General features: G+C 48.4%; 1 protein-coding gene across 4 annotated transcripts in view; it reads left to right on the forward strand.

Annotated features, from left to right (window-relative positions):
• Window positions 1-12,657, forward strand: part of LOC114483912 (lactosylceramide alpha-2,3-sialyltransferase-like) — a 29,494-nt gene that overhangs the window by 10,644 nt on the left and 6,193 nt on the right. For 2 of the 4 annotated variants that reach the window (XM_028485568.2, XM_028485571.1), the window contains exons 2-3: window positions 7,018-7,311; window positions 12,021-12,144. In XM_028485568.2, coding sequence (XP_028341369.1) covers window positions 7,302-7,311; window positions 12,021-12,144 — 134 coding nt within the window. In that variant the 5' untranslated portion in view covers window positions 7,018-7,301. Of the gene's footprint in view, window positions 1-7,017; window positions 7,312-9,319; window positions 9,706-12,020; window positions 12,145-12,657 lie in introns of all 4 variants that reach the window. The other 2 variants (XM_028485572.2, XM_028485567.1) reach the window with 2 other exon arrangements.

The raw sequence follows: 12,657 nt of genomic DNA on the forward strand, positions 1-12,657 counted from the left end.
CGAACCCGTGTCCCCTGCATCGGCAAGCGGATTCTCAACCACTGCGCCACCAGGGAAGCCCTCTCTTTTATTTTAATTGGATTTTTCCTCAGCTTTATTGAGATATAATTGACATATAACATTGTATGAATTTAAGTTGTACAGCATGTTGACTTGATACACTTGTATGTTGCAAAATGATTATCACCATAGCCTTGGCTAAAACATCCATTACTGCACATAATTATCTTTTTTTTTTTTTTTTGTGCTGAGAACACTTAAGATCTATTCTCTTAGCAACTTTGAAGTATGCAATACAGTATTATTAACTATAATCACCATGCTGTGCATTAGATCCCCAGAACTTATTCTTATAACTGGGCACTGACACCTCCCCATTTCTCCCACCCCACCCCCCGCCAGCCCCTGTTAACTACCACTCTACTCTCTGTTTCTATGAGTTAGACTTTTTTAGATTCCACATATAAGTGATGTTCCAGTTGCTCTTTTATTTCCTTGGTAGTGGGTGGGAAAATCATTTATCTCCCTTCCTCATCCTTCCTCACCATACATACACAGTGATTCTTGTTTGAAAAAGGATTCCTGTCTCTGTTCTCTGTATGCTGGTTGTGCCCTGGACACTGTACAACCAACCAATGATTGTGATATCTGGACGCATGGAAGGATCTGGTCTTCACGTCTGCCTCCTGTTAGGATCTTGCTGAGTTTGGGTTAGCTTTTCTGTGGGGATCTGGGTGCAGGCTGCTGACCAGTGCATTCATTTATTCATTGGTTCATTCGTTCAAGTATTTAAGTGCCTTTTACATGCGAGGCACTGTTTTAGGTTCTGAGGTTACAGCAGTGAACAACATTGACAGTCTAGGAATCTTATGTTTTAGTGGGGAGAGCAGACAGTAGGCAAATATGTACGAGTCGTAATGAGTGTACGAGGTAAAGTGAAGCAGGAAAGTGAATCACAGGGCTTAGGGTGAGAATGCCGTGCTACAGAGGGTGATCAAGGAGGCGACTTTTGAATAAAAACCAGGATAAAGATGGTGCGGGAGGGAGCCTTCTGGAAGAGGGACAGAGAGAACCACCAGTGAAGACCCTGAAGTGGAAGTGGGGACGGCCTCCCCACCCCTAGAGGAACAGCAGGAGGCCTGCTCGGCTGAAGCAGAGAGGAGAGGAGAGGAGAGTGAGGAGACGGAGACGGGGAGACGGGGAGAGGGCTCCAGATGTGACACTGCAACAGTCGATGTCCTATTAATATCTTTTGTCACTTCAGTAAAACATTGGAGAAATACCATCTGCAGTTGCCGGGCATGTTCTCATTTTGGAAAATGTTTACGTACTGTGAGGGCTCAGTTAATTGCCTTTAACAATTTTAAACATATAAAAAGCAGGCGACTGAATGATAGTTACCATGTATTCTCCACATTGGAGCTATACCAGTTGATTAGAAGTAGATTAAAAAGCATACCTCAGAATCATCTTGCAGTTGCTTGCATCTTGGTAGGTGGCCCAAATTAGTAGAGTGTAGACTACATATTCGCAGAGCAACACTTTTATATGCTTTCCCAGAAGACAGGTCCTTATAATTTTGTGCAGTTTGCAGGAGGATCTGAAAATCTTTAGGCTAAAATCTGTTGTTAATCACCGCTGTGAGAAGCTTGCTGGAGAGCAAGGCTTCCTAAAGGGCCATACCCACATAACTCGGGGGAACTTGCTTAAAATGCACATTTGGTGTCCTCACCTGGTCCTGCCAGGCGGGAAATTCTGGGGATGAAGTCTGGGAACCTGCATACGTTACAGCAGCAAGTGGTCCTTGTGCGTGGTCAGGTTGGAGAACCGCAGGCTGAGACGGGTGGAGGCATTGATCAATTAAATTGAACAAATATTAGAAGCTTTGGGGAGATGATTGAGCGTGATCTCAGCATCAGTGCTCTCACCAGCACTTTTGTTGTGGTTTTGACATCATGGGTGAAATCTCACATTCCTAAAATAGAAATGAGACACTGCCTACCCAGCAGAAATAGGAAGGTCCCATATAGCAGAGGTTTGCACCCTTTGCTGGTGGGCGTGGACTGAGGTGGTTAAGGTGACCTGCTGGACTTGCGTGGATCCGGGAGTGAAAGCTGTCCTTCCTCCCCCATGTACACCTGTGAACCCCCCTCAGCAGGCTGGCGTGTGAATGCAGGGCTGTGCCTGCCAGTTGGTTCCTGTTCCATTGTACACATGAGAACACGACCCCGTATCTTGCTGAATCAGGATTTCGTGAGCTTATGCTACCCACACCACATCTAGAAAAAGATTGGATGCTGAAGGGCAAGTAACATCAATTTTTAGCCCACAGTCTCTGATTTTCAGTTTTTGCGTTGTTTAATTACCTGCAATACTTTAAAAAATACAGCAGTATTGAGATTTTAATATATATAGTGACTTTGTCCCAATGAGTAAAGTCGGGGGCGATTTTGCCCTCCAGGGGATGTTTGGTAAGGTCAGAAGACATGTTTGGTTGTCGCAACTGGGAGAGAGGGCGAGGACCAGAGATGCTAGCAGCATCTAGTGGGTGGAGGCCGGGGATGCTGTGAAACATCCCACAATGCACAAGACAGCCTCTTTGCCTCCTACAACGAAGAATTACCCAGCCCCAAATGTCAGTAGTGCCGAGGCAGAGAAACCCTGCAAGAGATCAACTCCATGCCTCTTATCTGTGTTATATGTTAGGATTCTAAGTGAGTGTTCCGGTTTAAAACACAAAAAGAGTTCCACGGCCGAAACTGGTTTGAAATTAGCCACCTAGGTTATATGAGGATGCCGGTCAGCTTGGGCGGACGGGGAGCACAGGTCACCAGGACTCTGTGAGCCCCAGGTAAGGCCCTGGCTGCTGTGCTCTTGAACTTCTCCAACTAGACCATCTTCCCCCCCGACACTTCTCCTTCCTGTTGGCTGGGGGCAGAAGAAAGTTTAGTTTAGAACTTCACTCTGACCCACTGCTTCCCAGCTTCTGGGCCCTAGCCCCGTGGCTTTTGTGATAGTACCCGTGCGTGGGCTTTGGGGAGGCCACACCGTGTCTGTGTCTGTGCTGGATGTCAGGCACCACACTTGTGAACAGCCTCCTTTCCTGAAGCCCTCCCCACGCCGCTGGAGTTCCGTTCCTGTTGTCATTTCCCTGGACCTCGGGTTTCTAGAAAGCGGGGACTTAATCCATTTCATCTTGGCATTCCCACAGAGCATGTTGGAGGAACTGATGAAATTAGAAGTCACCCTTTTTTCTGTGTACAGTGGGGGCACCCCTATTACTTTTTTAGGTTAAAGCGATCCAAAATGCATTATGTTTAGGAACTATGGTGCTCCTTTCTTAAATAGTTGAATTTCCGGAGTGTTACGGAACCCAGGCTTGGAACTGTCACAACAGAGTCACAGGTTTTACTTAAGGTTTCCTTTTCTGATTTCCAGCAGTACCTTCTGTGTTTCTTCCTCACCTCTCCAACCCCTAGAAGGCTCTGCCTTTTGTTCTTCCCCTTGGAGAATCTCTTTAGTCTCTTTAGAACAGCCTTAATTGGTCCTTTATCTAAATAGCCCCAGGCCCTTATCTCGGCTGTGGCTGGCCCTACTGCTGATTTAGAGATTCCCTCTCTCCCTCCTTCCTTACTGGCAGAATCCTAATTTTGTGTGGAAGCAGCCTGCCCGGTTTGTGAAAAGTTCCTGGCCAACTTTGCGGCTATGGGTAGTCACATGATGCAGTTCTGGCTAACAAGATAGAGTTGGAAGCCCGTCAGGGATTTCTGGGGAAGTGTTTCCTTTCCTGATGGAGGTGCCTCCCCTTCCTCTCTGGCTCATCCCTCTTCTCCTTCCTGCTTGGAGTTTGGAGCAGAGGCTGGTGGGAGCCAGGGTCACGGACAGCTTTGCAGAGCCACTGCGCCTGTTCTGTAAGAAAAACACATGCCCGGGGAATTCCCTGGCGGTCTAGTGGTTAGGACTTCAAGCATCCACTGCAGCGGGTACGGGTTTGATCCCTGGTTGGGGAACTAAGATCCCGCATGCCTCGCGGCATGGCCAAAAAGAAGAAGAAGAAAAAAAAAAAGACACCCCCAGTTGGCTGAAAGCCTTGGCTGGCACCCAGGTTTCTGTTACGTGCGACCAAGTGCACCCCTGATTGATACTCCAGCTCAGATCCCTCCCCAGGGCTCCAAGCTGGCATTTATCAGCCTAATGGCCCACTGGCACTGGGGACTCCACAAGGGCACACGTCCTCCTTGTGACCTCCCTGACACTTGAGTTCTCCTCCTGCCTGCCTGCCACATCTGACCTGCCTCAAGCCCTGTCTGTTCTGCAGCTGGAAGCCCTTCATGCCCACCTGGCCACAGCATGGGGGCTGGGCCACAGGGTCTGCTGCTGAGACCAGCCCCGTCTCTGGCTCTCCCCCTCCACCACGTCCCTGCTGCCTCCCCGGCGACTCTCCTCCACATCTCATGACCCCCCTGAATAAAATCGTCAAGGGCTTTTCATGATCGTCCGTGACCTTCTGCCATCATCCATATGTTGACCCTGCTGACCTAATGACCTGTCTTAGGTCAGGTTCCCTAGAAGCAGAGCCTGGAGCAAGAATTGTGGTCTCAGCTGCTCCCCCAGGGAGCTCTGGAGCTTGAATTGCTCTCCAGGGTAATCCCAGGCCTTTTGTCCCCCTGTCAATCAATCGTTGGCTGGGGACAGAGGGCAGATCCTCAGAGAAGGGGCCAGCGGTGTGCTGTCAGCAGTCAACACTCACTCAAGCCGAGATGTGGCAGCAGCCCTGGGGTGTCCAACGAGACCACAGTATGGCCCTTAACTCCTGCCTGCGGCCACACCCCAGGCCATACTTTCACAGCTGTACCTAGTCACTCGCTCTCCAAACTCCCCGGGCCTCTGCTTCACTCCCTTCTGCCCTCAGGGTGGGTCTCCCCTCCTCACCCAGCCCCCTCTGCTCCTGCTGTAGCTGGGTGTGTTATCCTTGGCACTGGGAGGCGTTTAATCTCTGCGCGCTCCAAAGACGTCTCCCCCTGCGGCAGGCTTTCTGTCTTGTCCCCTGTCCTCCTTTATCAAGGACAGTTCTTCATCTAAAACATAAAATCCAAGCATGATTTGAGGGACTGTCTTCTCCCCTTTCCCGTGGATGGCGTGTGACTTGTACCAGTCGAGGTTCACAGGAGAGAAGTTAATCACTCTCAGACCTGCCAAGAAAGGCTGGCTGGAGGGATGGGCGTTCTGGGGAGTCCAGGCCGCATTTCCAGCTGCATCCTGGGCATCTCTGTCTAGTTATTTATCATCTCAAGTTCATCACATCATCATCACTAAACTACAAAAATTGACTTCCGATCCTATTTCTTTCCATCACCGGGGCCCAGATTGATCTTTGCCTGCTTCTTTTTGGCTCTAGTCTTCTTCATTTCTTGATCGATCTCTGTCCTCGCCCCATCCTCTTCCTCACCAGGATGGACCTCAGGCTCCCTTTCCACCCGAGCGTCCAGTGTCCTGCCCCGCTGTCCCGGGACAGCCTAGGGTGAGGCTTCCTTATCTCTTGCTGTGAAGTCCTTCTCAAGACACCTTCCACCTTGAAGGGCATGCTCTTTCGGCTGCCGTGTTAAGATCTAAGCTGTACCTGCTCATCTTCCCAGATTGTCCACTCCAGCTGTGTCGGTTTATTTACTGCTTCGTCAGTTTCAGGTTTTTGTTTCTAATAATCTGTGCTTTGGCGTGCCTTTATTATTAAAAAAATAAAAAAACAAGAAAACCTTCACGTACAGGCATACCCACCTAATTCCAATACCTACCCTTCCTAAGTACCCCCAGGTGGAAGGGTGTGGACTTGGACATGGATAGATGTTGGCTGGAAATTTCAGCTCCCTACTTGTCTATGTGTGACCTTCGACAGGTTAAATGCAGATAGCAATTCAGAAAAGTAGGTGTTTGGGTTTTTTTTAATATTGATTTATTGATTGATTTATGTGGCTGCATCGGGTCTTAGTTGCGGCACGTGGGATCTTTGCTGTGGCATGCGGGCTTCTCTATAGTTGTGGTGGTGCGAGGGCTCCAGAGCGGGTGGGCTCAGTAGTTGCGGCGTGCAGGCTTAGTTGCCCGGTGGCATGTGGGATCTTAGTTCCCTGACCGGGGATCGAACCTGCATCCCCTGCATTGGAAGGTGGATTCTTAACCACTGGACCACCAGGGAAGTCCCCAAAGAAGGTGTTTTTCGGATATAATGATATCGTGTGTAACCTTATTCCTCCCAATAAATATTAATGTCCTACCCTCTCTTGCACCAGTAGTTGGCTGTACAGTTAATCTGACAGTTTGTCATGTGCTGCTTTGCAGCGTCTGTTGTAGTCTTATCTTGGATGGTTAATTCTTAATTTGAAAATGTTAGTGCCAGTTGTACAAGTGGACTGAAGGCCTGGACCTTGCCTTAGTATTTCTTCATTAGGGCCTTAATAAGAATGATTTTGTCATCAGGTCTACAAGCATTTGAGAAGCACCTGTTACAGTTTTACATGTGAGTAGAAATAGATAATTTTGAAAGCCAGGCCTTTTCTGCATAGAAAGGGTTAGTGGAGGCTCTTACTCTGGCAGTCTGAACGAAAGGAGGGGCACATTTATGAGCCTTGGGACCCTAGCACTTAGAAGGAGGTGGTAGGGGACGAGCTGCCCGTGAAGGAAATGGAGAAGCAGAACCAGGAGAGTGCCACGGGACAGATGGTGATGGCTTGTCAGCACACGTCCTTGGAGGAATGCCTGAAACCAGCATCACCTCTGAAATCTCATAAGAAACTTGAGCATTTTTTCAGTAAATATGTATTAGTTGCCTATTGTGTGCCCCTTACCATCCTAGGCACTGGGAGCTCAGTGGTGAGCAAAACACTGCTTTCGTGGAATCTACATTCTGGTGGGGAAGACAAGAGACAAATGTACATTAAAAAGGCAAAAATTATGTGTAACACGTCTCATGATGATAAACGTTTTCATTGAACTTTTCATTGCAACCCGTCCTCCACCAAACAGCACATTAAAGACAAAAGAAATGAATGGACACAGTGCAGATGGTGCAGAGAGGAGCAGGACTAGAAATACGTAAACCCCGGCTTCTCCGAGGGAGCGTCTTAAGGCCACCCAGCCGTACGTCAACTGCGCGTGTGTGAAGATGACTCTGCTTGGCCCTCCTTTTGTCGTGTTGAATCCAAGTGGTCCCTTCTAAATTGGAAGAAGACATTCCAACCCAAGTAGGAGGATTCAGTGACTTCGTGGGAAATAAAATTCTCCTACCTTGAGCAGGTGCACCCTAGAACATGATTATAGGTATATATACATAATTTTTACAAACCTGCTTTTTTCTTGCGGTATCTTTCCGTGCCAATAAATGTATGAACCGAATACTTTTGAGTGCTTCTCAGACTTTAACGTTCATATGAATCCTGTGATTCAGCAGATGGAGGGGGCAGTGCTGAGACTTTGCACGTCTAACCTGCTCCCAGCTGACGCTGAGGCTGTGGTCACAGATTCCACTTCGTGTAGCAAAGGCTTTAACAACTGCAGAGTATTCTAAGTGGTTTGCACCATAATTTACCAAGAAATTTCCCTGTTGCCGGACATGTTAGATGTTTCAGTAGAGCTTGCACTTTACTCTTTGCTCTTAGAATTGCTGTTAACATTCAGTTTTAGTTTTAATCTGAAATATCCTTGGGAAAGTACACTCGGGGAGGGGAAGTTTATCTTGTTTGATAACAGACCATAGGTGAGTCATGCATATTCCATTCAATGTGGGATGTTTCTTAAGGGCCTGCTGTGTGCCAAGCCTTATCCTAGGTGTTAGGGTTACAAAGATGAGCAAAGCCCCGGCCCTGCAGTTCAGTCCTCCAGGTGCTTGCAGAAAAGTAGAGGAGACCCAAAATGTACACAGAACATTTCAGTTCATAGTGGTAAACAGGGATGGGGAAGTGCCCAGGGACGGTTATGGTGCTGAAAATGATCTTCACAGAGAAGGAGAAGGGTTTAAGGATGAAAGGAGACACTTCACCAGGCAGATCGTTGGGGGGTATTTCCACCAGGATTCCAGACGGAGCGTGCATCTGTACAAAGGCACGGAGGCAACAATGTGGCACATCCAGGCTTCTAACAGTACTTCTTTGTGGCTAGAGTGTAGCAGACAAGTTTGTCACCTGAAGTCATAGCACCTGAGATGAGCTGGGAGCCACTAAGCAGATACATATTTTAGAAAGATGGCTTTGAAGGGACAAAATTGAGACAGGGGAGTCTGGGTAAGAGAATGCCCGTGGGCCCGGGAACTTCAAGAAGGTATGATTGAGAGGCCCTGGGGACTGATTGGGCCTGGGGTTGCCAGGGAGAAGTCTGGGGGCCCACCTGCACGTTTTGGCTTGGATGACTGAGTGGATGATACAGCTACCAAATGACGTGAGAAAAGATTCTGCTTTGTGATTTCGCTTGAGGAGAAGATAGCAGGCAGGTCGTTAGCTAGACAGGTCTGAGCTGGGTGAGAGGCCTGCATAGGGAGATGGATTTGGGGTCTGATCCCCTGAGGAGGTGAGTAAAAGGCAAGTGGTGAACCTTGTGAATATATGTGAGCGAGGAGGAAATGGTGCTGAGGGTGGGAACCGAGACCCTGGAGTCCTGCACCGTGTGTAAGGGAGTTTACCATTGCAGAGGTCGGGAGGGAAGCGTGGTTCTCAGGCACCCGGCGTGATGCGCAGACGGAGTGAAGGAGCGGCTGGGCCGTCACGGTGGGGAGGAGAGGCCGGCGAAGGAAGCTGGGCGTTTAGAAAGGGGTTGGGGAGAGAGAGACTGACCGGGACCTGACAGGGTGAGCGCAGGAGGGGCTTCGGGAGGATGCTGCCTCTCCAGAGATTCCCCAGGAAGGGACCCGGATAGGACTGAAGACAGGCCCCTGATGGGGCTGGAGCGGAAACCTGTGGCCAGAAATGAGAGTGCCTAAAGGATGCAGATGTCTTAAAGCCCTGTCAGATAGTTGTATAAAATGCCTGTCGCTTCCCTCTCTGTGTAACAGTAGCAACAGCCAGCACTGAGGTAATGCTTCTTATGTGCAACCACCATTCCCACATGAATCCTGGGAGGTAGGTAATATTGGACCCATTTTCCGGATGAGGAAACTGAGCTACCAAAGTTAGAGTCAGTTGCCCCAGACTTCTCAGGTGGCAGGTGGAGGAACTGAGCCTAGGGGTCTCTCCTGAGATCCCCTCCAGTGTGATAGGAAAAACAAAACAAAAACACAACTGTCTTTTTCTTTTTGTTTCTCTCTCTCTCTCTCTCTCTCTTTTTTTTTTTTTTTGAGCGTTTGAATGATGCGTGAGTGTGTTGTGTGGCAGTAGTGGTGACAAGAGGAAGGCATCCAGGACTGTAGACCCTCCTCTCACCTCCAGAGCCTCTTCCTGTTTGGTTCCACTTTCCTAAAAGTAGCAGAAGAGAGTCATCTGATGTCCCAGTCCGTGTCCAGCAGGAAACCAGAAACCATAGAGATATGAAAGGCTGCCTTTGCCTTCCAGTTTTCCACGCAGACGGCGCACAATCACAGTTCCTCAGGAAGCTGGGTGGCACAAGAGAGAGTCTGGGAATGCAGTGTGCAGGCTTGCAGCCTGAGTGGCAGAGCAGATGAGAAAGAGGGGGCAGAGTAGAGCCCAGAGCCCACAGCTCCATCCAGCGCGCCAGCCATGGGCAAGGGTGAGAACCCGGTTCCAATACCACCGTCTGCTTTGTTCTCAGGAGGTCCACGCGGGTGTGAAGTGTCATTCCAGTCATAAAAACACGGGCATCATAGAAACTTCCTTTTTATAGATGCCCTGGTCATAGGCAGCCCCCTAGGACCCACCACTTGGCTGACTGTGCATCCAAGTAACCACGAAGTTGTGGTGATTGAAAACCTTCCAGGGTCTCAGTTGATCTCGCTTCTCCTTTAAGAATTCAGTAGATTCTTCAGCAGAGGTTTACTAATGAGGCCCTCGGCTCAGTTTTTTGAAACTACTCAAATGGAGTGATGCAAGTCTATGAAAATTCTTGTACTCTAGTGTTACACAGTTAAAATTGCAGTTGAGGGAGAGTGTTTACAGTAGAAAGAAATCAAATACTTGGATGTCAATTTGATAAAAGTTTTTGTTTTTTTTTTTCAAAGAAAATGGCACAGCACTAATGGGGGAAAGGAAGTGAATAATGAGATATAACTTCCTCCTGGCTTCAAGACTAAGTGTAGTAAAGACGTTATTTCTTGAATTAATATGTAAATACCATAATGCAATAGGTGCCTATATTGGCTGGGATTTAATTAACAGTTGCTTCAACAAGATGGAGATTTATTTCTCCGTCACGTAAGAGTCCAGAGGCAGGCAGTCTAAGGTGGATTGGCAGCTCTGTCCTTGGGGTGGTCCAGGGACCCGGGCCCCTTCTCTCTTGTTGCTCCTCCATCCCTTGGGTGACATGCTGTGTGGTCCAAAGTGGCTCAAGTGTCAGTATTTCAGCCAGTAGGAAGGGGGATAAAGGAGAAAAGGGCATATGCCAAGGAAAGCACCCTGAAAGTTCTCCGGGTCACTTTTGCTTGTATCCCATTGACTAGAACTTAGTCACAAGGCTGTACTTAGCTCCAAGGGTGGCTGGGAAATGCAGTCTTTATTCTGGGAGGCCGTGTGCCCAGCTAAAAATCCAGAGGAGAGAGGAAGGGGGAAACTGATATGAGGGGAGATGTTTTTTTTGGTTGTTTTTTTTTTTGCGGTATGCGGGCCTCTCACTGCTGTGGCCTCTCCCGTTGCGGAGCACAGGCTCCGGACGCGCAGGCTCAGCGGCCATGGCTCACGGGCCCAGCCGCTCCGCGGCATGCGGGATCCTCCCAGACCCGGTCACGAACCCATGTCCCCTGCATCGGCAGGCGGACTCTCAACCACTGCGCCACCAGGGAAGCCCGAGGGGAGATGTTTTGATTTCTACTACAATACCTCTTGTAATATTGCTTAAGAATTGAAAATTTGAGAATAAAATTAATTCAGAAGAATAAGTAGGCAAGCATACCACAGAACATATGTGTTTTTTAAAGAAAACCTCTTTTAAAGTTGCCATTAAAAATTTTTTAAATTGCCATGTTTTCTTTTTCTTTTTTTCTTAGTGTAACCCTCTTCCTGTTTTTTAATATACCACTTTCTTTTTAAACTTTTACTATAGAAAATTTCAAATAGTTTTGAGAATTGTATAGTGAGCCCCATGTACCCATTGCCCAGATTTGACAGCATTTTAAAGCTCAACTTGTGTCAGCTATTCCCGCAAACACTTTTCCCCTTCCCTGGTTTTTTTTTGAAGCAGATTTCATTTCTCCTGTTTCATCTGTAAATAGTTCTATAAGTATCTCTCATAGTTAAAGACTCAACAAAAATTAGACTTTTACTTTTGGGATCATTGTAGAGTCACATGCAGTTGTAAGATACAACACAGATTACTCACTTTCCCCCCAATGGTAGCATCCTGCAAAACCGTAGAATAGCACAACTGGGATATTGACAGGGGTACAGTCAAGATACAGAATATTTCCATCACCAAAAGGACCCCTCCTGTTGCCCTTCCATAGCCACCGCACCACCCCCTCCCTAACCCCTGACACCTAATCTGTTTACATTTCTGTAATTTTGTCATTTCAAGAATATAATATAAATGGAATCCTGCAACATGTAACCTTTTAGTATTGGCTCAGCATAATTGCCTCGAGATTCATCCAGTTGCGTGTATCAATCGGTCACTCCTTTTTTTGGCTGAGTCGTATTTCATGGTATGGCTATACCACATCAAAACTCTTTAGGAAATTCCCTGGCAGTCCAGTGCTTAGGACTTGGCGCTTTCACTGCCAAGGGCCCAGGGTCAGTCCCTGGTTGGGGAACTAAGATCCCGCAAGCTGCGCGGAGAGGCCAGGAAAAAAAAAAAAAAAAAAAAGCTCTTTAAAAGCATAATCTGCTGAACTCACTTTCCTCTTTCCCTTCTCCTGCCCTCTCCTCTCTTCACAGCAATGACAAGCAAGTACAACCGTGTGAAGCTGAAAAGCGATTGCTCGCGGCCCTCTCTGCAATGGTACACTTGTGCTCAGAACAAGATGAGAAGACCCAGCTTGTTGTTAAAAGACATCCTCAAGTAAGCACGAGCCCTCGGGCCACAAGACACCTCTGATTTGGGTCAACTGGGTAGAACCAAGTTGGGGGAAAAATTTTTTCCCCAAGTTGGGGGAAAAATTCAGTGAAGAGCCCTGAAGATGGCTCTCATCCGCGGTCACACTTGTTCAGGGATCATTTAAAGGCGCATCTGAGTCAAGGCTCAGAGCACAGGTGCCGTGGGCTCCTGCATCAGGCTGTGCTTGGTGGCAGCACAGCGCCAGCCAGGGAGCCTCCAGGCCCCACTTCCAGTGCACAGCCCTTCCAGCGCTACCTAGTGCAAGAGGGCTAGCCCCTTTACCTTCGCTATTTCCAGTGAATCTAAAAATACAGTTAATTTGGGCTTCCCTGGTGGCGCAGTGGTTGAGAGTCCGCCTGCCGATGCAGGGGACGCGGGTTCGTGCCCCGGTCTGGGAGGATCCCACATGCCGCGGAGCGGCTGGGCCCGTGAGCCATGGCCGCTGAGCCTGTGCGTCCGGAGCCTGTGCTCTGCAAC

This window comes from Physeter macrocephalus, unplaced genomic scaffold (genome assembly GCF_002837175.3).
Source record: "Physeter macrocephalus isolate SW-GA unplaced genomic scaffold, ASM283717v5 random_462, whole genome shotgun sequence".
Classification (NCBI taxonomy): Eukaryota; Metazoa; Chordata; class Mammalia; order Artiodactyla; family Physeteridae; genus Physeter; species Physeter macrocephalus.